Genomic DNA, 24,421 nt, shown 5'->3' with positions numbered 1-24,421 from the left:
TCAACTCATGGGCTGCTGAAAACCTCATACATTGTTTCCTCTGGACTTGACTATTCCATGCACTCCTGCCTCTCTTCCAAAATCTATCCCCCATAAACATGAGATCATACGAAACTCTGCTGACCATGTTTTAGCACACACCAAGCCCACTTCACTTATTACCCCTAAGCTCGCTGACCTACATTGGCTCCTGGTCAAGCAACTCCTTGATTTTAAAATTCTCTTCTTTATTTTCAATTCCCTCCAAATCCTCACCCGCTCCATATTTCTGTAATCGCACCCAACCCTACAACTCTCCAGAATATCTGCTTTCCTCTAATTCTGGCCTATTGACCTCCCTGGTTTTAATCACTATCATTGGTGTTTGCACCTCCATTTGCCTAGGCCCTAAGCTCTGAATACACTTGCTACACTTCCACTCCTCTACCTTGCTCTCCTCCTTTAAGACACTCTTTAAAATCTACCTCTTCACAAGCTTTTGGTCATCTACTCTAATATTATCTTTTATGTCTTAGTGTCATATTTTGTTTTATAATGCTCCTGTGAAGTACCTTGCAATATTTTATTACATTAAAGGCTCTATGCAAAAAAATGTAGTTGTTGTTATTTACTCTCTATTTCCTGTCACTCAGCCAACTTTGCATCCATGTTGCCACTGTCCCTTTTATTCCATAGGCTTGAACTTTGCTAATAAGCTTGTTATGTGGCATTTTATCAAATGCCTTTTGAAACTCCATGGACACCACATCAACTGCATTACTCTTATCAATCTTCTCTATTAACTTATCAAAAAAACTCAATCAAACTAGTTAAATTTCTTTTAACCTCCTCTGTTCCAGTGGAAATGGTCTCTTAACAAATCTATGCTGACTTTCCTTAATTTGTCCCCTTTGTCCACATGACTGTTAATTATTCCTGGATTACTATTTCTAAAATTTTCCCACCATTGAGGTTAAACTGGCTGGCCCGTCATTGCTGGGTTTATCCTTACACCCATTTTTGAACAAGGATGTAGGATTTGCAAGCTCCTGGTGCCACTCCTGTATCTAAGAAGGATTGGTAATTTATGGTGAGTGCCTCTTCAATTTCCATCCTTACTTCCTTCAGCATCTTCAGATACATCTGACCTGGTCCTGGCACTTATCAACTCTAAGTACAACCAGCCTTTCTAATACCTCTCCTTTATTGATTTTTACCCCACCCAGTATATCAACTGCCTCCTTTTTCACTACAACTTGGGCAACTTCATTTGCCTTGGTAAAGATAGTTGCAAAATACTCATTTAGTATGTCAGCCTTGCCCTCTGCCTCCATGCATAAATCCCTTTTTGGTCAGTAATCGGCATCACTCCTCCTTTTACCATCTTTTTACTATTTATGGCGATATCTTTGGATTCCCTTTTAGGTTGGCTGCCAACCTCTTCTCAGACTCTCTCTTTGCCATTCTTATTTCTCTTTTCAGCGCCTCTCCGAACTTTCTTTATTCAGACTGATTCTCGATATTCTCTGGCATTTGTCATATGGACATATTTTTCTGCTTCATCTTACTCTTTCTCTTTCATCATCCAGGGAGCTCTCGCTTTGCTTGTCCCACCTTCCCCTCTTGTGGGAATGTTCCTTCATCGTATCTGAACTACCTCCTATTTAAAGGCAGCCGATTGTTCCTTTACAGTTTTGCCTGTCAATCTTTGATTCCAATTTACCAGTCGTCGAAATTGGCACTCCCCCAAGTATTTTTTTAAAAACTCTATTATTCCTTGTTCTTCTTCCATAACTAACCTAAGCCTTATGATACTATAGCCACTGTCCCCTGAATGTTCCCCTGTTGCTATTTGATCCGCTTGTCCCACCTCATTCTCCAGGAGCAGATCCAGTAATACCGCCTTTCTTGAAGCATATTGATGTAGAAAATTCTCCTGACCACACTTTAGAAACTCTTCCCCCTCTCTGCTCTTTACGCTATTACTATCCCAGTCTATATTAGGATAATTGAAGTTCCCCATTATGTTCAATGGCTTAGGCACCTCTCTGTAATTCGCCGATTTGTATTTTAGGTGAAGATTTCAATGGGTACAGACGACAATGTCAAATCCGGCCATCGTTTTCTCCTGGATTCCGTAATGCTTATCTGTCAGCATGCTTCGTGCCAACTTCAAAAAGATTTAAGTTTGGAAAAGGTTAACATCGCAGTTTGACATCGAATATTCAACTTCTTTATCGGGAACAGTCTGCTGTGAATGTTTATTCTTTCTCTTCGCAACGCCGATCTGTTTTTCTTTAAAGAAAGGACATGCCCTTTATCAAGATCGCAGAGAATGAACTCAAATCAAACTTCCCGCTTTTTCATTAATACATTCGGGTTGGCAATGATGCTCAGATCATCCATGCAACTGAGAAAGCAGCTGTCCTACCTCCCAGAATGACCCTTGTATGCTAACATTGATAAAACCAATTTACAGTACAATAAAGGAACCAGAAGACCAATAAATATTGTTAACAAAATGAATTACTTTTCTGTACAAAGCATCTTGACTGTATTTTGATGAAATGTTGAAATTCGACATGTGTAACACTGTTTCAACCAATCCGAATCTGAATGTTAAAATTTGCATGTGCATATAATATGTATATTTGACCCGATGCTGTGTCCAAGTGCAACCATTAGCAGCTGCAGAATCATCCCCGGTCATGTGGCAGGTTTGATCTAATATCATTTTGAAAGTTGCACCTCCCAAATATTGATGATGAATTTTTAATGTGACAGTTCGGGTGAGAGTTTCAATTCCTCGATTAATTCATTTCACTGCATTTAAAATGCCAAGAACTTCTTTGTTGGGAAAAAAAAGATATTGTGTATATGCAAAGTTATAATTTTAAACGTTGACAGTTTTTTTTTTCTTGAATCTACAGCAGAGGCGCTATCTCTTTAACAAAGGTGGCGTCCCTTGATGCTGTTTGAGGTAGCCGCGCTGCTCTGCTGGAGTCCATCACATTTTGATTAGTCGATTAGATCAGTGGCAGTGTCGGGGCGGCGGGACGCAAGTTGCGGGCTCACGCATCGACGCGCCCGACTGCCTCTGCATTTGAGTCAAGAGAAGTAGGTACAGTGGAGCTGTCAACGGCGGACGCTGCTGCAGCATTCTGGACAAGGAGTGCAGTTTTGCAGTCTCCATTCTCCCTGGCCCCGATCTGTCACCCCGGGAAAACTGTCACCCCGGCGGAGTGGGTTAAACAGGACCCTTTTTTAAATCACTGAACCAAAAAAGACATTGGGGGCGGTGAGCGTTTATTATTGGGAAGTGTTCGTGCGACCCGATACAATGCTGAAGCAGACGTCCACTCTTTTAACGCTGCCTGTTAACGGCGATCGGCATCCGATCAGGCTCGAAGGGGAGATCCGAAGCCGGGAGAAGGCTGAGGCTGACAGCGATCGCTGCCGAACCCGGGACAGGCTCGAAGCGACCTTGGCCGGGCTGGGGGAGCTGGATTTCCTGAAGCACAGGCAGGAACACTTGGTTCGGGGCGCAATGGAATTACTGAAACCTTCGCAACACACTCCAATGCTCAAAGACGAACAGAGAAAGGGATCTCAAGGGGAACTTTATCTGACCCCTGAGGAAAAGCAATTAGAAGATAACATTCTCATGTTAAGGAAACAATTGGTGAGACATTAAAACAAATTCTATGCTAAAGAAACCTTCAATATTATAAATTGTACCAAGGCAAGATTTTTTATGTTTTCTGTAGTCGTGAGATTTACCACGGCCGTAATTTTTCCAAATTGATGTCCTATATGTTAATGAATTCTTTAACGTCACACTTGGTGACATGTTTTGTGACGTTTGAGGACAGAAACAAAGTAAGGATTGTGGTTAACTTTTGTGAAAAAGCCTGTCCTGTTCAGAAATCATTTAAATTCTGTCCGCACGAGGGTCCTTAATAATTTTCCTATTTGCTTTGAGTGACCTCCCTGCCATTTGAATTGATGGCGCAACATGTTCTGTCCACTGGCTTCGCTGATTCAGGAATTCCAGACTTCAGTCGGTGAATAGGGGGTGAAAAGTGGTCCGAGCTGAATTAACTTTCATTTGTCATGGATGAACAACCGAACGATGCGTTACTGTATATAAGGTGTAAGATAGGGGGAGCTGGTCGGTAATGGGAAATGCAGCTGCTGCATTTAACAGCCTTTGAGTGGGTTCGATTAGAGCGCTTTTGAATAGCAGAGAGGAAGGAGACGTGACTTTTTTTTAACCAAAAAAAAGAATGCAGCAGAGTAACTTCCTGCTAACGAAATAACAGCAAAAATATTAATCTCTTCTTCAGAGGAGGTCCAGCTGCAGGTCTTAAAGCCCTTGGTCTGTTACACTAGACACAGAGTGACTGAAATTAACTTTACAAGCAATCCACGGCTCTCCTGCAGAGCTGGGGGCGGGACCTCTGTTTATATTAACTGATCAGCTGACTGAAATGAATCATTCTGGGCGCTTTTCTGTACAGTGTTTCTGCACCAAGTATAGAACAATAGAAATGGGGTATAACGGAGCGAAACGGAGTCATTGGTCACCCCTGTGTCTCCGAATTACTATTCCGCTTGTTGATAAAATCGGAAGAGTTCTTGAGCCTGTTGTTTTAGGGTCTGCAAAGCGATCTTGATATTTTAAAGTAAATCGGGGAACCGAATGTCTCACTCTCCCACCTTGAGCAATTTTTTTCTCTCTGTTAAGGTTGCGTTCCAGCCCATCTCCGCGCGTTTGGATACAATGGCTCGTTAACGCTTTTTAAAGTGAGTTTAATTCGATCATATTTAATACCCGAGACATATGGTCAGAAATGATCCGCGAGCCCATTGCCAACGTTGAGCCCCGAGGTCATCAATCACATTGAACTTTCTGTCACGCCAGATTCACAGGGGATCGAGTTCATTACGGATGGAGGTCTGAGCATGGGCTTTGCTCTTTAAAAAAAATACCTTTTTAATAAAAGCTCATATTGATATTACCTCTGGAATATCCACATAATAAAGCTCTGTTTTAAACCGGGGAACAGTTACCGTTAGCCATTACCTCCCATAATCTTGTGGATAAATCACTCACCGAAGTGGCAAATTGCCAAAAAAAATGAAACATGTTCCCTTACAAAGAATTTCAACTTGTGTCTTTGACTCAAATAACCTTAAAAGAGTATTTTCATTTTACTCAGTGGCTGCTTTATGCAGGAATTTTTTTCTGCATTCAATAATTCTCCGGTGGGACTGCAACAACATTATGACATTTTTCAAAAATATCCTATTACCAGCTTTGTATTCACGCAGCCAACAGTTTTATAGTAAAATATATTGCAGCAGTAATAAACAAAGTATAACTTAGCTGATGTAACTAAAATGAAATAGTTCATCATTTAAGCTAATTTTAAATCAGCACTGAGTCCTGTGTCATTTCTGCAGGAAGCACACTTATGGTTTCATGGTGTGACTGGAATGGTGGAAGTCAAACACAGGCTTAAATAGCACAATAAATGAACAGAATCAATAGCATGTCTTAGCATTCTCTGAAAAGTGTGGCAAGGCCGAGTTTTTCTGCAGGTCCTAAAGAGAATGCGGTCTGACTGCGGTGAGCCCTGCAATTCATTAAAATGTGTTGCGCCTCAATCTTTTCAGAACTGTTTGAGGAGGAGAGATGCTGGCCTCATAAATCAGCTACAGGAGCTCGATCGACAGATCAGTGACCTTCAGTTGGATGCAGAAAAGGCTCCAAATGACAACTTGGAAACAGACAGCCGACCCAGCTCAGGTCAGTATGTTTATGGCAAATAGCTAGATGTACATTTCAAAGGACGAGTCATGTGAACAGGGACAGTAAATACTGGCTAAACTCTTGAACTACTATAAGTCCTTTGCAGTTCTCAAATTTGTTTCCTACAGATGCTCATTCAGCTTTAAAATCCTGAGATCCAGAATCAGCTAAAGTAGTATTCGCTGAATAAACTGAGACATTTTGTATTGCCACTATTTCTCTTTTCTGTGCTCACAGGCATCGAAGGGTTAAAAGCTGACAAGCTAATATTCTGCATAAGACCATCATTGGAGGATATAGTTAATTGTTTTATAATTACTTTTTAGCAAAATATTTTGTATTGCCCAAAAGATGGTATATTTGTAATTTTAAACATTGACAGAGATTTTCCCTAAGGAAAGAATATAACACCTTTCACCTTATCAGGAAATCCTTCAGGCATTGAATCACTTTTGAAGCATAGTCACTATTGTTAAATAGAGAAATGCAGCACTACAAGGTCCTACAAACAGTGATGAGATAATTGACCAGTTAATGTGTTTTGGGGAGTTTGTTAAGGGGTTCATGTTGGCCAGGACACTGAGAGAACTCCCTGCTCTTTTTCAAATTGTGTCATATGGGATCTTTCACATCCACTGAGAAGGTAGATGGAGCCTCTGTTTAACATCTGACCTGAAAGACAGCAACTCTAATGATGCAGCACTAAATTGCCAACCCAGAATATGTGCTCAAGTCCTGGAGTGGGGCTTGAACCCACGATGTTCTAACTTGGAGGCTACCCTAAATTACGTTTTCCCCTTTTCTCCCTCCAGTTTTCACAGGATATTCCTCTTTTTTTAATGTGCTACTTTGAGTTTTCCAATGGCTTAGTAGGTAAGTGCGTTATTCCGTGTCTTACTAACCCACCCAGAGCTAGACATCTCAAAGATTCCATATTTGATGCCCTGGTTTGTTTTTATTAGCTGAGTTTCACCAAGCATTGTTGTAAATCTGCTACTGTTGATGACAGCAGACCCTGCAGTGGGGGAAATCTGGTCAGCTTTCCCGGTCCTGATCACTGTCATGCTGACAAGAACACAAGTGTTGACATCGAGTGAGGACAGAGAAAGGCTTGGTTGTCATGCTTCAAGGTTCAGAAAGCCTGTTGGCACTAAATATCAAGGTCCACAAATGAAGAATAGTCACTTAGTTGAGATACCAGTGCTTTGCCATTACCCCATGGATCTGTATCCCAGCATGTCTCTCTGTGCTTTAAGGAGAGAAGGAAAGTAGTTAGGGAAGGTTGTGGAAATCCAATAGATGGAAAAACAACTGTGCAGATTTACATATGAATTATTGTGCAAATTATAATGTGAAAGCATATTTTGAATATATTTAGTTTGCTTTAGAGATTAAACCTCCTTTGACAAAAACTTGTACTTGTCCAAAGTAAATGTGAGTGTTTTGAAGGTTGCAACAAGATTTGTACACATGAGATACCTGCTAGTATTCATGCTTAAGATAAATGTAGTTTGTAAGAAGGCATTCTACAAATTTAGAGAATAACTTTGTGAATCCTCTTTCTTTGCCACATTCAGCATTTTTAAAGGTTAAGCTAAAGAAGCTTAGTCTTATTTTTCCAAAAATAAATCCTATTTGGATATAGACTGTAATCCAAATGATAGTTTTTGTATGTCAGTGAGTCATTCAAAACCTAAATGATTTTAATTAATGTTTGTTAGTGAACTTGTATATTGAAAATGCCACCCTGCTTTCTGTCTTAACAGGTTTTTATGAATTAAGTGATGGAGCATCTGGATCACTTTCGAACTCCTCTAATTCTGTTTTCAGTGAATGTTTATCCAGTTGTCACTCCAGCACCTGCTCCTGTGGTCCACCGGATGTATCACTGAGCATCACAGATGGACGACCAAAGTCAGCAGGTAAGAGGCACATTAGAGGAATGCAAGCTGAAATGATGAGAGTAGTATGATTGAAAATCTGTTGCTAAATTTATAATCTGACTTGATACAACTGAAATGGAATTGTCTGTGTCTTTGGTTATGTGACAATCTCCTTCTTGTTATATTATGTGCTCATCAACAGCTCATTGCCAATCACTAATTTTGCCAAAAGTTAATCTCAGTGAGTAATTTGATTGCTTTTTAGAAATAAAACCAAAACTATTGGATGAATTCATATTTTTCAAGTATAATTTCACAAAGATTTGTGTTTGGAAACAAATGATGATGTCAGTTTTTTTATCCCCATCAATTAACTGCACATCAGTGACAATAACTACCCAGTTGCCAACACTTAACACTTCAGATTTATATACCCTCAAAGATCAACAGTTGAACAGTTGACTGCTAAGCAGGACCGGTGGTTTTGTCTAACTCGAGTCCTCCGTTTGGGTGAACAAGTCATGAAGAAGCTTGCAACTCAAACTGTTCTAACCTTTTGATTTGAAGAATCTGCCTGTTGCTATGTGGATGTGCAAAGGTAAAACAATCCTGGCAATTAATAATAATTCAGAATAAACAAAGATGTGGAATGAAATAGCATAATTGTGTTTGGAAAGAAAATCTTTCTAGACATCCAGGAGAATGCAGAGCTGGATTTAATGTTCTAGTTGTGTCACTCGCCGGTGGGACTGGAAGTATTCAGGGATTTGGCACTTGTTCATGGCGGCTGGCTGACCTTAATCATGTAATGGCCGGCTGAACCCAATCATGGGATGTGGGTGTTGCTGACAAGGCCAGCATTTGTTGTTTATCCCTAATTGCTCCTAAACTGAATGGTTTCCCAGGCTATTTCAGAGGGCAGTTAAGAGTCAACCACATCATTGTGGATCTGGAATCTCATGTAGGCCAGACTGGGTAAGGAAAGAAGATTTCCTTCCCTAAAAGGCATTAGTGAACCAAATGGATTTTTGCAACAATCGATGATAATTTCATGATCACCATTACTGACACTAGCTTTCAATTCCAGATTTTATTAATTGAATTTAGGTTCCACCAGCTGCTGTGTGCCCAGAGCATTAACCTGAAATTCTGGAATACTAGTCCAGTGACATTACCACTATGCCACCATCTCCCCAATGAAGTGATTAAGTGATTGCACAGTTAAGTGTCCTCAGCTGCTGTCTTTCCCACCACAATGGGGTGGATTAAATTCTGCCCTTAGTCACTGAAAGATTACACTAATTATCTTTTGATGTGTAGTTATGTTAAGATAATGTTTTAATGTATTGGGAGATATCCTGCACATGTCGAAGTGCAGAAACTATGTGCAAAATTCAAACCTGTATTCAAAACTTTCAAATGAATAATGAAAACTCAAGTGCTTTACAAAGCTCCCGAACAGTGCAAGACGGCAGAAAATATTTCATTGTATGAGACTTTTCACTTTTTGGGAACAGTTTCTATTAAAAAATGTCAAAATATCACATGTTAATAACAATAGACCTTTTATATTTCCTAACATGGATAGTTTATCATATCAGTGCCACTTAGAAGGAACTTGAGTTGAGGCCTTTGGATGCAATATCTAGACTGGTGATAATTTATATATCCGTTCTTAACCAATGTGAACATGCAGGCTAAAGAACATATTTTTCATTTTTAAAATGGCTCTAAGCTTAAGTACTAATTAAATCTCACACTGTGGTGTGGTAATAAGCTTCACAGTACCACAATACCATTCAATCACTGCTATTTGGTTAGCTGATCAGATGAAGATATTATCAACCTCAGCTGTTATTCATCCCAAAGTTGAATAGCTTACAACTATTCTTTGTCTTGCTTACCATATGAAAAAGGGGGAATTCACTGAGGTACCTGAAAGTCATTGGCATCATGATGCCATTATCAACACCTTTAGGAGAAAAGATGAGAAAAATGGAGCAAGTTAAGAAGAGAAATGCTTTAAATATTTTGTCACCTCTGGCAACTGGTTTCCCAACAGCAAAAGCAGCTGCTCTCTTATTATATTAATGAATTCAACATTGAACTTCTTTTCACTTTAAACTGAAGAATCTAAGCTTTTTTGTTTTTGCTTTTAATACAACATTTTATAATGTATTTACCAGATTTCCAGTCACTGGACCTAAACCAAGTATACCATGGAATAAATCTAATATCTCCAATAAGAATAAAAGGAAGTGGCTTCTTAGCAAAAATTTAACACCTGCTTCTGGGCAGATTCTTCACTGCCGGTCTATTTGTAAAAATAATGTAAAATCTGTAAACATCCATAGATTCTACAAAGCTGAAGACTCGCAAGTACATTAATTGAATTAAACAAAGCGAGAATTCTGACTGCTACTTTCTTGTTTACAGAGGATTTCATTGGCTGGAGGGATCATGGAGAGGGACTGCTTGATTGCCAGTATACAGGTGTTGTTCGGCGTTCCTTCTCTGCACCGTATTCTAGCTCAATTGATGTTGCTGCTGATGTCCATCCCAAGTATCAGTGTGACTTGGTTTCCAAGAATGGTAATGATGTGTATCGATATCCAAGTCCTCTACATGCAGTTGCAGTCCAAAGTCCAATGTTTTTTCATCCTACGACTGGGAGTGTTAAAGAGGAGAAGTCCCAGTATGGTGTAGGTGACTTGTCAGTGGCACCTCAGTTGGAGCCTGTAAACATTGAGTGTGCTGTTCCAGCCCCCCAGAGCAGTTCCTGTGCACCTGCACATCCCTCAACAATGAAAAGACTGGATAATTACATATTTGGCCTTATTCAGAAGAAAATCCAGCCAGTAAGGCCAAATAAGCCAAGGACCAGCCTGAATACAGATCCACTAAAGGGAATCTTGAGGCAAGGTAGTATCTGTGTCAGACAAATTGCATGTATCACACCATGTAGTACTGAATTGAAAGTGTTCAGAAATGTCTATACACATCCTCCCACTGCTTCTGAAATCAGTGCAGTGTCCCCACAGAGGCAACATCTGAGCAATGACAACAAAGATACGCAAACATCTAAAATTGAATCAACAAATAACCGAATAACTGTTCTTCAGAATAATATTAATGAATTGCAGACAGGTAGCCTTTCGAAGAAAAAGGCTAATGTCGCAAATGGACTATCTAAATGCACCGTGGTTGCAGATTATCAAGAAGAGAATGGTGAGAGTGGTGCTTGTGCACCTAAAGATAATTCATATCAGTGTGTGACAGTACATGAAGAGATCAATGTTGTGCAACCTCCTAAAGTGGTGTCTCCTAAAAGACCCACAAGGTCACCTGCAACATCTCTTTCTGCAGAGGAGAAATCACCACTAGATCTTAGGAGTGAAGAATCCTCAGTGCAGAGCTTAGAGGATAGTGGGCAGTTAGTGAATGCCCAATTCATTCCAGCACAGCAACAAATGATAAAGTCTCGTAAAGGTACTAAAAATATAAAGATCGGCAAAGTTAAGAACTCTACATTGAAGTCCAGACCACACTGTGACATGGCTCCTGAAACAAACATTCAAACCTTAAAACAAAAATCTAAAGCTGTTCCAAAAAAATGTCATTTCTCCAATGATGTTGTCCATGTAAAACGAAATGTAAGGAGGCCGGCCTCCAAAGCAAAGAAAACATTCCACACTATATCTGAGAACAGCACCCTGGGAAGACAGACTGGGGCTAGATCTGCTAAATGTGGTGGGCAAGGAAGGGAAACTGTTCTGGTCAAGTCCAGATACAAACCAAGGGTTGATTACCGAAAGTGGAAATCCCCTGTTGAGGTTTCTCACGAAGAAGCAATGAGACGTTTTAGAAGGCGCAATAGGAGAGTAGCACTCTGTCATGTGTCCACTGTCTACACAAAGACCAATCTGCAGAACAATGGTGTATATGCCTTCAGAGGAAGTGATTCAGAATATTCAGCTGAATGTGAATCTTTATTCCACTCCACCGTGGCAGACACTAGTGAGGATGAGCAGAGCAATTACACCACCAATTGCTTTGGAGACAGTGAGTCTAGTTTGAGTGAGGTAGATTTTGTAGGGGAAACTACTAGCTCTAGTGACTCTGATGAAAGTGGTGCACTAGTCTGGACTCAGTTTGCCCAGAATCGACCCATGAAAGCATCTACTGCTGAGCTAAAGAAGCCTCCACCAAAGGCCTTTGTCAAAATCAAAGCATCACACAACTTAAAAAAGAAGATTTTACGTTTCAGATCTGGTTCACTAAAACTAATGACAACTGTATAAAAGGATATCTGACATTTGTTGCATTGAAAATGAAGGTGATGTAGGTATATTCTAAGATATTTTAAAAGAAAGATTCATTTTTTTTGTCAAAACTAAGCATGTAATAATTTTTTAAACTATCAGTATTCTATGTGCATGACTGTCTAATTGTTTCAATACTGGCACCAAATTGTACACTGCTAACTGTATATAGTACTTGTATATGAATACAATTTGTTTTATGCTCTAATAAATTGTCTACCTTGAATCTTTAAACTGTTTTGAAATTTGACTTCACCTTTCTTAACATCATGACGCTGGCATATTGCAGCTTACAATCAGGGATATATGAAAATGTAGCATAATGAGATGGTTCATGTTGATAATTAAGGTGTATCTAAAACAGCTTATTGAAATTATGAATAATGTCTATCCGAGAGTTAAAATAGTTCTCACCTCGCGTAATACAAGGCAGAGCAGATGGTTATCCATAATTGGTCTCATTGGCATCAATGCATTACACCTGCGATTAATGTAACCACTAAAAAAAGGTCAATTAATGTTAGAGCACAAAACAGGACATTTCGCCAAGCAAATTTGCACTGATTTTTTTTCTCCCTGAATAAGTCACCTTGTTTAATCCCATATTGACGTAAGAAGGAACTACAATCTGACCTCATCTGAGGAGGGTACCAGGTGTTATGTGGTATTAAATTTACACATCTGACCTTTCAGATGAGATATCAAACCAAGGTCTGATTTACCCCCTGAAGTGGATTTAAAATATTCAGTGGCACTATTTGAAGAAGAGCAGGGGAGTTCTCCCCAGTTTCTTTATCAATGTTTATCCCTCAAACAACATCCCTCAGACAGATTATCTGGTGATTATCTCAATACTCTTTTTGGAAGAGTGCTGAATACAAATTGGCTGCTGCATTCCCAACATTACAGCAGTGCCTATACTGTACATACAAAAGTATCTAATTGGCTATAAAGTGCTTTAGAATGGCATACAAATGTAAGACTTAGGAGCAGGAATAGGTAATTCAGCCTCTCGTGCCTGCTCTGCTATTTGAAAAGATCATGGCTGATCTGATTGTGGCCTCTACTTTCCTGTGTACAACCTGTACCCTTTGACACCCTTGTCAGTCAAGAATCTATCTAACTCAGCCTTAAAAGTATTCAATGAGTCTGCCTCCACCGCTCTCTGGGGAAGAGAGTTCCACAGACTGGTGACCCTCGGAGAGAAAAAAATTCTTCTCATCTCCATTTTGAATGGGAGACACCTTATTTTTAATCTAATTACTAGAAACATCCTTTCAGAATCCACCATGTCCTGAGATCTGTGCCATAGAACATGCAAAGTCAGTGTTACCGCCCTGACTCCTTTGAAGGTGTGGAAAAATATAGAGCTGTTTCTTCCAACGGACCCCAAAAGCATTTATATCATTCAAGACTCAATCTCATGCCAACAGTCACAAACACATATATCTTGGGAAGTTGGCTGCAAGCTAAAACAAAAGGTACTTTTACACTGAGTGACACCCACTAGAGTGCACCTAGATAATGAGCCTTCCTGGCTGTTAATCTTTAGAAACCTTAGCAGGTTTGGATTCAGCTTACAATACCCCCACCTTGGGAACCTGGGGCATCAGCATGAGTTTGACACATGTTAAAACAGCTAAAAGATGCTAGTTGTTGCCAATGTCAGAAGTCCAGAGCAACCAAAAAATAGGTCTTCTAATCAAATTATCTTAAGTGAACCCCAACAGATTAATCTTTGACTTGTAACTGACTACAGTATGCTAGATCCACAATTCAAGAAAAGGGAACATTTGCACATTACTTGTATACTGTAAAACCATCAGTATGGTGATAAGACACACTTAGCAATCACTGGCCTTGATGGCACTGTAACATACCGAGCTGACTGAGTCCTGGAGGGTCTGTGAGACCCAACACACAAGTAGGGAAAAACCTACTAGACCTCACCCTTAATAATTTATCTGTTAAAAATGCATTTGTCCATGACAGCATTGGAGCAGTGATCATTGCACAATCCTTCTGGAGATCAAGTCCAGCCTTCACTCTGAGGATACCATCTTCCATCGTATTGTGTGACACTACCACCGTGATAAATGGGATGATTCACAACAGATCTAGTAGCTTAAAATTGGACATCCATGAGGCATGTGGGCCATCAAAGGAAGAATTGTACTCTGCCACAATCTGTAACCTCATGGCCCAGCATAACCCTCATTCTACAATTACCAACAAGCTAGGGGACCAAAACTGATTAAGAGTGAGAGCATGCCAGGAGCAGCATTATGCATACCTAAAGATGAGGTGCCAACTTGGTAAACTACAATGAAAGATGACATTGCATGCAAAACAGCAGAAACAGCATGCTATAGACAGAGCTAAGTAATCCCATAACCAACAGATTAGATCAAAGCTCTGCAGTTCGGCTACACCCAGTCATGAATGCTGGTGGACAATTAAACAACTAACCAGAGGAACAGGCTCCACAAGCATCCCCATCCTCGATGATGGCAGAGCCCAGCAAATCAGTGCAATAGACAAGGCTGAAGGTTTTGCAACCATCTTCAGCTAGCTTTGCAGAGTTGATGATGCACCTCCTCCCAAGATGTCAGTCTTTAGCCAATTTAATTCACTTCACATGATAGAAAAATGGATGAGCACTTTGAATACAACAAAGGCTGTGGTTCCTGATAACATTCCAGCTGTAACGCTGAAGACTTTTGCTTCAGAACGAGCCACACCCTAGCCATGCTGTTCCAGTACAGCTGATACAATTGACTTGACAATGTGGAAAATTGCCCAGGTATGCTCTGTCCAAAAAATGCAAGAAAAATCCAATCCAGCCATTTACTGTCCCATTACTGTCAATCAGCAAACTGATGGAAGATGTCATTGACAGTGCAATCAAGTGGTTCAAACTGACGTTAATGTGCTCACCAATGCTCAGTTTGGGTTCCACCAGGACCACTCGGCTGTAGGTCTCATTACAACCTTGGTCCAAACATGGACAAAAGAGCTGAATTCCTGAGGCAAGGTGAGAATGTCTGCCCTTGACATCAAGACAGCATTTGGCCAAGAGTGGCACCAAATAAGGAGTCAATGAGAATCATGAGGAAATCTCTCCACTGGCTGAAAAGAGGTCATGAAAGATATTTCATAAATACAAGTTCTTTGTTTTATTTTTGATTGAGTCTACCTGTAAAATATTTAAAGCTGAGTTATAAATTAATGTTAGAGAAGAAACAGGATGCGGAGCACACTGTATAGCCCCATTCAATAAGATCTTGATGGAGCTTTGACCTCAATCCCACTTTCCTACCCAGTCCCCATATCCCTTGATTCCCTTGTGCCTCCTTAATAATGCATTCATGGGAACACACGAGATCGCCGGTGGGTGGGCTCGGATTTGCCTGCCACGTCGTGACCTCAGTGCTTCCTCGCTCTGGGTGCCATATCTAAAGTGCACCAGAGTGCAGCCTACTTCATTCCACAGACCAGGACTGCTCCAGGCAGCTGATGGCCCTGAAAGCAAAGAAGACAGCAGCCCCCAGATTGAGTGATGCCCCTCTGGGGCACATGCTGGACGCAGTGGAAGGCTGCTAGGATGTCCCCTACTTCCCGGTTTGGCTACAGGAGGTCCACCAGAGTCACCAATCTGGCCTGGGAGGAGGTGGCAGTGGTGGTCTGCACCACCGGAGCAGAGGGGAGATCAGCCATCCAGTGCAGGAAGAGGATGAATGCTCTCATCCTTTCCACCAGGGAATGTCAACCGCCTCATCACTCTGAACGCACACACTCCCAAACATATCACACATCCACAGGGATCTTACACCTCAAAGGACAACACCACTAACTCTCACACACACCTTCACATCTCCATCAGACACATTTCCTCTGGATCTCAAGTCCTTATTCTGTCCATGGCTCCGCCACCACACAAACATTCCACGCAGGGCCATGTGTCCCGCTCACACACTCTCTATCTATTTTCATGCACGAGAAGCTGGCTCACGACAACATGGAGAGGTCCCAGACTGGGGGTGGAGAAGCCCACATTAGGCCCATCACTCACTTTGAGGAGTATGCAGAGATGTGTGCAGGCCTGCACTCCATCATGGTGGCCATGGGTGAGTTCCTGCAGTCGCAACGCAAGGGGGAAATGGGGCTCCTCAACATCCTTCCAGGTGCTCCTTCCCCTCAAGGAGTCAGGCCAGGGTCGTTGGGCACCCGAAGGAAGGAGGATTGGCAGCTGGACACCCCTGGGTCAATCGTTCAGGAACCTCAGAGGCTGTCCTCTCCCTTCAAGTCCCCTTTGTCTATGACCCCCTTAACCCCATCTTATGTCACTGCAGAGGGAGCAGCTGGCCTACAGGAGGACAGCCAAAGCAAGCCGGGGTCCTCTAGGCCTCCCCTCTCCAGAGGATGCATGAAGTCATCAGAGGCCACAGGGCCAACCACTGCACAGGCTGTCTCCACCTCTGCTGCAGGTGTCAGGGCAGCACCTAGAAGAAGTGGTAGGCCTGGAAAAGTTCAGAAATTCTGATCACAAGTGGTTGCACGGGTGAACACATATTGTCACTTTATAATCTGAAAATATATTAATTTTCACCAAATAATGTATAATGGTGTCTTTCAGCTTCATTGACAGGCTTCACGAGTCCTCCTCCTCCATCCCCCTCTACTAGCAGCTCAGCTGCATGCAGCGGATCACAAGTGATTCTGGAGTGTGAAGTGTTTGTGACAGAGCCTTGTACAAGCACTCTCCCACGTGCATGGAGCCTTCCTCCATCTCAATGTCCTGAGCATTTTCAATGCTGCCTGCTGGGGTTCTCTTTCAGTGTCCAACTGAGCTGACCTGCATCTCCACCCACCCACTGATTACACTCCCATGTAGCAACTGTGCCCATCCAACACGAGGTTCCGCTCACCTCTGATTTGAAAAACATGGTTGGCATCAAGTTTCCCGTAAGCTTCCCCATCATTTACCCTCCCCAAGTAACCCGTTCCTTTCCCTTATCACTGTTGGCTCCCCGGAATCACCTTCCATGTCCTCACCATTGCCTACTGACCCAAACCCTTTTCTTTCCAGGATGTCCAGGTGAATGTTTCCTGCCTTCTTGAGAATCCCACCCCCACCCACATTGACCTTCCTGACCTCCTCCCTCCCACCCTCAGGGTCCATGTCCGCCTCCGAGTCCCCACTAACCAGCCTCACCTAACCTACAGGTACCATTGCACCCTTGCCCTTCTGGCTCACTCTGCCCCCACTCATACTCACCATCCCGTCCTACCACGCCCAACATCAGTTCATTCCCCAGGAGGCAGTCTTTGACTCCACAGACCCCTCTCCTGCAGGTTCACCTGGACATCCCTCACCCCTGGCGTACTCCTTCCTCCCATGGATTCCTTCCCCCGCCGAACTTCTTCTCCCCTCCGAACTCCTTCCAACCACCAGACTCCTTCCACCTCCCAGAATCCTTCCTCCCCCGGACTCCTTCTCCCCTCCAAACTTCTTCACCACTCCGAACTCCTTACTCCCCTTGGGCTCCTTCTGCCCCCTGGAATACTTCCTGCCCCGAGACTCCTTCCCCCCTCTAAACTCCTTCCCCCTCCGAACTCCTTCCTCCCTCTGAATCCTTTCTCCCCCTGGACTCCTTCCACCTCCCGGAATCCTTCCTCCCCTAGAATCCTTCCCCCCTCCAAACACCTTCCCCCCTCCAAACTCCTTCTCCTACACCTTCCTCCCCCCACACCTCTTTCCCCACTTGCCGCATTCTCCCCTGTTACACCCTCCTCCCCCTGTACTTCCTCCTTGCCACTCCCGACCTCATTCCCCCAACACTTTCATCTCCCCCATCCCAGCCTCACCCTGCCCCCTGGCACACCTACCTAGACCATAAGACCATAAGACATAGGAGCAGAAATTAGGCCATTCGGCCCATCAAGTCTGCTCCGCCATTCAATCATGGCTGATAGGTTTCTCAACTCCATTCTCCCGCCTTCTTCCCACTCCCTTCCTCCCCCACTCACAGCTGGACCTTCCCCCTCTCCACCTCGCTGATCATCCATAGCAGCCCATGACCAAGACTGTGATGTTTCAAAGCAGACCAAGTATCAACAGAGACCTCTCACCTTCCGTGAGCTGCTTCACGGTGAAGCCATGTCTGTGAGAATCCACTCAACATGCGATGCACGTGTTCCTCCAGGGTTCGGTAGCTGTAGGACTCCAGCATCTTCTGCTCCTCGGATGTCCGCGACCTGAGCAAGGCCCTAACAGCAAGTCCTGACTTCTGCATGTTGCACTTATCCGGATGTGTTCTGGGTCGATGTGTTTTCCCGCCGACACAACAGAAAATCTGACATGGGGGAAGATTCTGGTCTGGTCTTACTTTGCATCCCATTAGCGGGATGCAAAGTGCGTTCACGCCAGCCTCCAGCGGGATTGGCATTCCGCCATGGCAGACACCATCGCATGATCCTGCTGTGCTTTCACGGCGGTGTGAAACCAATTTTTGGCCTTCTTGCCACAACGTCTGCCCTGCCCACTATGATGCCTGATGCCAATGGGGCCGGAAAAGTCCGGCCATTGACATTAGCACAGTCAAGGCAATATGTTTTGATACATTTTTGAGTCAACATGTTTGCCAAACATTTTATCACTGACAATGTCAAGTTTCACACACAAGGGGCCTGGATTATCCTCTGTGATCTCACCTGAAGTGGGATGGAATAGCAGCAGAGAAAAAGGTAAAATCAGATGTTGAGCCTAATGCCACCAGTTTACCTTAACTTCAGTTTCCCTCCCTCTGTCTACACTGGGACTGCTGCTGGAAATGCTTTCCCCACGAGTCATGTGGAAACGCTGGCAGGGGGCCAGAACCTGAATTCCGTGCCCATTTCCCTCCAGTCTGTCTGTTATCATTGATTTCTGGGTCTGGCTTATGGAAAGTGTCAATTGCCTTGAGATAGTGGCTAGAACAGCCCTAAACCCACATCCACATTTTTATCTGGTTTTTCTCCTACCTTCTTTCATGCCCTCTCAATCCTCATGCTTATCTTGTCTGTGAGACTCAATTCCTGCTCTCATGACACTATTCCCTCTAAACTAACCACCACCCAACTTCCCTCCCTGGCCTCCACGCTAACTAAATAATCCCATCTCCTCGGATACTGTCCCCCGTTTTTTCAAATGTACAGCCATCAGCCCTTCCTCAAAAAAATGTACTTGATCCCTCAGCCCTTGTAAAATACAACCCAGCTACAACCTATTTTTCCACTCCATAGTCCTTGAATGTTTTGCCAACTCCAAAGTTAAGGCTTATGATTCCCAAATGTTTGAACATTCCAGCTTCCACCCCCTGCTACGGCCCCGAAATGGCACTTACCAAAGTGTGACTGTGACTATCACCGTGGTGCCTCAACTATCACACCCTGTCTGCAGCTTTTGACAAGGTTGATCACACCATCCTCCTGAAATGCCTCTTTGCTGTTGTCCAGCTAAGTCCAGTTTTACCTGGCTCTACTCTTACCATATCAAGTTGTAGTCAGAGAATCTTTTGCAATGGCTTCTCTTTACTCCTCTGCACTGTTAGCTCTGGAGTCCCCCAAGGATCTAATGTTGGCCAACTCCTATATCTCATAAAACAAAAACAGAATTACCTGGAAAAACTCAGCAGGTCTGGCAGCATCGGCGGAGAAGAAAAGAGTTGACGTTTCGAGTCCTCATGACCCTTCGACAGAACTTGAGTTCGAGTCCAAGAAAGAGTTGAAATATAAGCTGGTTTAAGGTGTGTGGGGGGGGTGCGGAGAGAGAGAGAGAGAGAGAGCAATATATCTCATTTTCACACATGATATTGTTGGCAAAAGAGATGACATCAGGTTCCATAATTGTACTGACAGCACTTAGTTCTACCTCACCATTGTCATAGTTGGCACTTACATTGTCTCCCTAAGAAATTTATATAGAAAAAAGAACTGTGAATGGATATAAGAATTTTTACAATATTTCTTATGTGTCTTTATTTATATATCATAGTTCACTAATAATTTCTAAGTGAAGCTATGCACTCGTGTGAATTGTAGCTCAGCATATACAAGGATTTAGTAAACTTTGAGATGGCAACCTAAGCTGTTGCGATAGCTTTGAGGAAAAGTTTGAGATGAAATGTGATTCTAATATATTTGTTAATTGACTAGTTTGTCTAAAACATTTGCGATGAGAGAAAAGATTGCAACAAAATAAACAAAAATAGGTACTGAAATATAGAAATAGGGCAGAATCGTTCCAGATTTGCACTAAGTGCGGTAGTGGGTGTGTAAAACGATGTTTTACCTGCCGGCCGCAATGCGGCTATTCACACTGTATCGTCCCAAACCCACCGCATTATTTATGCATTCCCAGGAAACATGCATTTCCGCGACGGTTGGGCTCCCATTTGCCTGCCATGCCATCACGTCGCCACTTTATCACACCGGGCACCATATTTAAAGTCCAGCCGCACATGCCTCTCAGTGTTTCCAGCCCACGACTGCTGTACAGAAGACAGGATGGCTGCGAAAGGCAAAAAGACTGCAGCCCCCAGGTTCAATGACACTTCCCTTCAGTGCCTTTTGGACACAGTGGAGGCCCGCCCTGAAGTCCTCTAACCCAGCTCTGGCCGCAGAATGGGCAGCAACCTCACTAATCTGGCCTGGGGGCGGTGGCAGTGATCATCAGCACCAAACGAGGACAGGCACCCAGTGCCGCAAGAGGATGAATGATCTCCTCTGTTCTGCCAGGGTAAGTCACTCTTCTCATCACTCTCAGCTGACACACTCACAAGCCCAACACACATCCACAGGACCCTCACTCACTGCTAGTTAAGGGACATCACCATTCACTCTCTCACACACACCTTCAATGTCCTCATCCACAATTTGGTGGGCACATCACACTGTCTGATACACAGCAGGCGGCGGCAAGGACTTTCTAGGTGTTCGACACTCGGAGGACTGCTGGAGGCCAGAACCTTGCTGAGTCTGGGTCAGATGACAAACCTCTGGACTCAGTCATGTCACAATTACTGGAGCTGCAAAGGCAAGCTAGGGAACAACAGGAAGAGAAAGGGATGTCCACTGCACTCCTCAGATTGTAAGGCACGATGGAGGAGTCTGTCCACCTTCAGGTTGATAGCGCTGACATGCCAATGCATCAAGGTCAACACTGGTGGGATGGCAGCTGCCAAGGAGACCTTGCTTCAGGACATCGCTCCTGCACTGTTGCATGGGCTGAACTCCATTGCTGACACCATAGCTGGGCTCCAACAGTGTGTACGCGAGAGGGGTGCAGGGCAGCTCGATCTCACTCCAGCTACCCCTTCTCCTCAACGAATCAGCCAGGGGCCCTCAGGCACCCATAGGGAGGATGATCAGCAGGTGGGCACCTCATTTCCATCCACCCTGGTGACACTGGGAGTGTCCAGCCCATCCGAATCCCTTCTTCCTGTGACCTCAGCGGCTCCAGCTCCACAGGTCGAGAAAGGTGCCATTGCCACACAGCAGGACACCAAATGCAGGCCGGGGCTCTCCAGGTCTTGGTCCTCCAGAGGACGCCTGTCAAGATCATAACAGACAGGGCAAAGCAGACAGCAAGCTGCCTCCATCCCCGCTATGGATGTCAAGGAGATGTAGCGGCAGGGTTAGAAGGGTTAAGAAGATGTCGTTGCACAACCTAGGCACGGGTGTTAATCACTTGTACATAATGTTCATTATTGTGAATAAACTCCCAAGAATGTCTCCCTGCCTATGGCTCCTTGTTCTGATGAGCAGTGTCCATATCACTCAGATGTGAAATCTTTCTGCACAAGGTAAAGGCAGGTGTCTCATTCCAGGGTCTCTTCCCTGTGTTTTGTGCAGCCTTCAGACCAAAGTGATGGTCTGGCCTCACACTCCCTGGACACTTAAGTGACGCCTGCACCTTGATGGTGTTTGTCATTGCTGCCAGAATGTCGTGGGCAGGCGTCACAGAGTTCCGTCATTCTCTCTGTGTGCTCTCAGCACCTTTAAGGTGGAGCCGGCCCCCATCTCTTCAACATCTGTGACCAGTGATGCTGTGCTCCTGAAGGGGTCAGGTGCTGAAGATGGACAAAGAATCAGGTGTTTTAAAGTTTCATGGCTGCATCTCTATGACATGACCCTAATCGCAGAGCACAAACGAGCTGCCCTCAGCCATACAGGATTCAGACATTCTCAGAGGTTATGTGAAGATCCATGGAGTGTCCTCACTACATGTTGTCATCATGCTCCTGCAATCGAGCAACTATTAGAGACTCCACTGCATCTCCATGACAGGAGAATTCTCACAGAGGGATGTGTGCTGCCACAAGCCAGACTGGAATCAAATGTTCACAGATGCAATGTGAGGATTTTATGGTGTCTCCTCTGGCCAGTGTGAGGGTCTCATCCCGTCATCATTGCCTTCGAGGACCTCCTCACCCTCATCACTGTCGACATCCTCCTCTTCAGGACCTTCAGCTCCTGCTTCTCCTCGTCAGCCAGCTCCTCTCCCTGTTGCAGCACCAGGTTGTAAAGGGTGCAGCAGGTGATGACGATGCAAACGACACCCTTTGCCGACTGTATTGCAGGGCTCCACCAGACCAGTCCAGGCACTGGAACCTCATTTTCACCAAACCGATAGTTTGCTCCACCAAGTTGCGGGTTGCAGCATGAGCCTAGTTATACCTTCACTCTGCTGCAGTCTGAGGGCACTGCATGGGTGGAATCAGCTACATCCTCTGCGGGTAGCCCTTGTCTCCGAGGCACCAACCCTGCAGCCTCTGTGGACCCTGAAAGATGTGAGGGATCAGTGACTGACTGAGAATGTAGGAGTTATGGACACACCCTGGAAACCGTGCGCAGACCTGCAGGTTGCGTTTCTAGTGGTGGCACGCCAGCTGCACACTCACCGATGGAGTCCCTTGCGGTCGACATAGTTGACCGTGTGTTGCGATGGAGACCTGAGCGCCACAGGATGGCATCCTGCAACTATGGGAACCCTGAGACCTGGGCAAATCCATTCGCTCTGAATCCTGGATCTCCCAGTGCCGGGCGAATTTCACAAAGTTGTTGCCCTCACGAAGCTGGCACCCATGATATCATAGATGCATTTGTGGGTGAAGGCTTTTGATATCCCCCAGAGGTCACCTGTCAAGGCCTGAAAGCCACTGGCATAGAAATTGAGCGCTGTGGTCACTTTCATGGCTACTGGCAGTGGATGCCCTCCATGTCTCCATGGCATCAAATCCAGCAGTAGCTGGCAGATGTGACCGACCGGTTCCCTAGACATGTGCAGTCTTTGGCAACACTGGTTCTCGGTCATCTGTAGGAATGAAAGGCGGCATCTATAGACCCTGGGTCTAGCTAGGTGCTGACCAGCAGCAGGTCGCTGTGGCTCTTCGGCAGCATGTGTGGGGGCCCCAGTCGCCCTTTTCTTCCAAAGGGTGCTGCTCTTCCCTCTGCGCAGTCAGGCACCTCAGTCACTCTCTTCTCCATCGTCTTGGCTCTCTGTAAGCCACAAGGCACACAGCTAGGTCACCAGGCTCCATGCTCCTGATGTTCTCCTCCTGCGGGATGAAAGAGAGAGATGCATGGGTTAGCATGGGTATATTAAGGACCTCTCTTGGTTAAGTCTGAAGGCCCCTTAAGGCATCCTGGAGAGTGCTGGCTACCACTTTGATGGCCAGGGTTTAGTGCGCTGTATGGCTGCCCAAAACTCTGCCCATCTCTGCCCCACTCTACCTGACCAATTGGTGGCAGCTTTGCCCATTGGGCTGCATGCTGTGCTCTCAGCTCAGGCACAGGCATTCTCCTGACCCACACTGCCAGGCTGCATTATTAGCTTGAACCATGGGGGAGACTGGTCCAAACCAGAATGATGACATTGCAAAGGGCTGTGAGCGCCTCCACCAGTGACTGATCCATGGTCAGCTTTAGCAAGGAGATTGTACAATGTGCCCAGTCATCCAACTGTTCTGCAGTCCACTAAAACATTCATTAGTTTGCATTCTGTGCCAGGGGGGTGAAAAACTCTGGAGTCCTTGGTGGCGCTTTGATGCCTCTCCGTTGCCTGAGTGGGCAGATAAGCAAGACGCCCAACTCCAATCATATCAATGTGGCTGCATCTGTACTGTCTCAGCTGTAGAGGAATGGTGACTTTATACAAGGTGTCGTTAACGCGTGGCCGCTTCCCTCTCCCCATCACTCCGTATGTGCTTGTGCATTACCTTCAGCCACAGTGCAGCCTTTGCCCCCCCCACCATGCGCCTCAGCCTTCAAGTCCGACAGGCGTCTCTCGCGAGCGCTCCGCAATGTTACTCTGCACTCACCTCCGCGTTCCCCTCAAAGTGCAGCCTGCCAAATGCACGCCTTTCATTTGCTGTTGTGAA

At 44.5% G+C, this 24,421-nt stretch overlaps 1 protein-coding gene across 1 annotated transcript; it reads left to right on the top strand.

Moving 5' to 3' along the window:
• Window positions 1-3,117: 3,117 nt before the first annotated feature.
• Window positions 3,118-12,233, top strand: dact1 (dishevelled-binding antagonist of beta-catenin 1). Its single transcript, XM_041213824.1, has 4 exons — window positions 3,118-3,661; window positions 5,659-5,791; window positions 7,561-7,716; window positions 10,114-12,233. Exons 1-4 carry the CDS (start codon window positions 3,320-3,322, stop codon window positions 11,976-11,978), a joined length of 2,496 nt encoding a protein of 831 aa, XP_041069758.1. The 5' UTR covers window positions 3,118-3,319; the 3' UTR covers window positions 11,979-12,233.
• Window positions 12,234-24,421: the final 12,188 nt, after the last annotated feature.

Source organism: Carcharodon carcharias, chromosome 20 (assembly GCF_017639515.1).
Source record: "Carcharodon carcharias isolate sCarCar2 chromosome 20, sCarCar2.pri, whole genome shotgun sequence".
NCBI lineage: Eukaryota > Metazoa > Chordata > Chondrichthyes > Lamniformes > Lamnidae > Carcharodon > Carcharodon carcharias.
Note: the sequence above shows the minus strand (reverse complement) of the source record. Positions and strands in the feature narration are given on the sequence as shown.

Bases quoted from the DNA above. Each gene is read 5' to 3' on its own strand.
- dact1 (XM_041213824.1), top strand. From the start codon at position 3,320: ATGCTGAAGCAGACGTCCACTCTTTTAACGCTGCCTGTTAACGGCGAT. The intron at 3,662-5,658 runs GTGAGACATTAA...CAATCTTTTCAG, and splicing joins TCATGTTAAGGAAACAATTG to AACTGTTTGAGGAGGAGAGA. The intron at 5,792-7,560 runs GTCAGTATGTTT...CTGTCTTAACAG, and splicing joins AGACAGCCGACCCAGCTCAG to GTTTTTATGAATTAAGTGAT.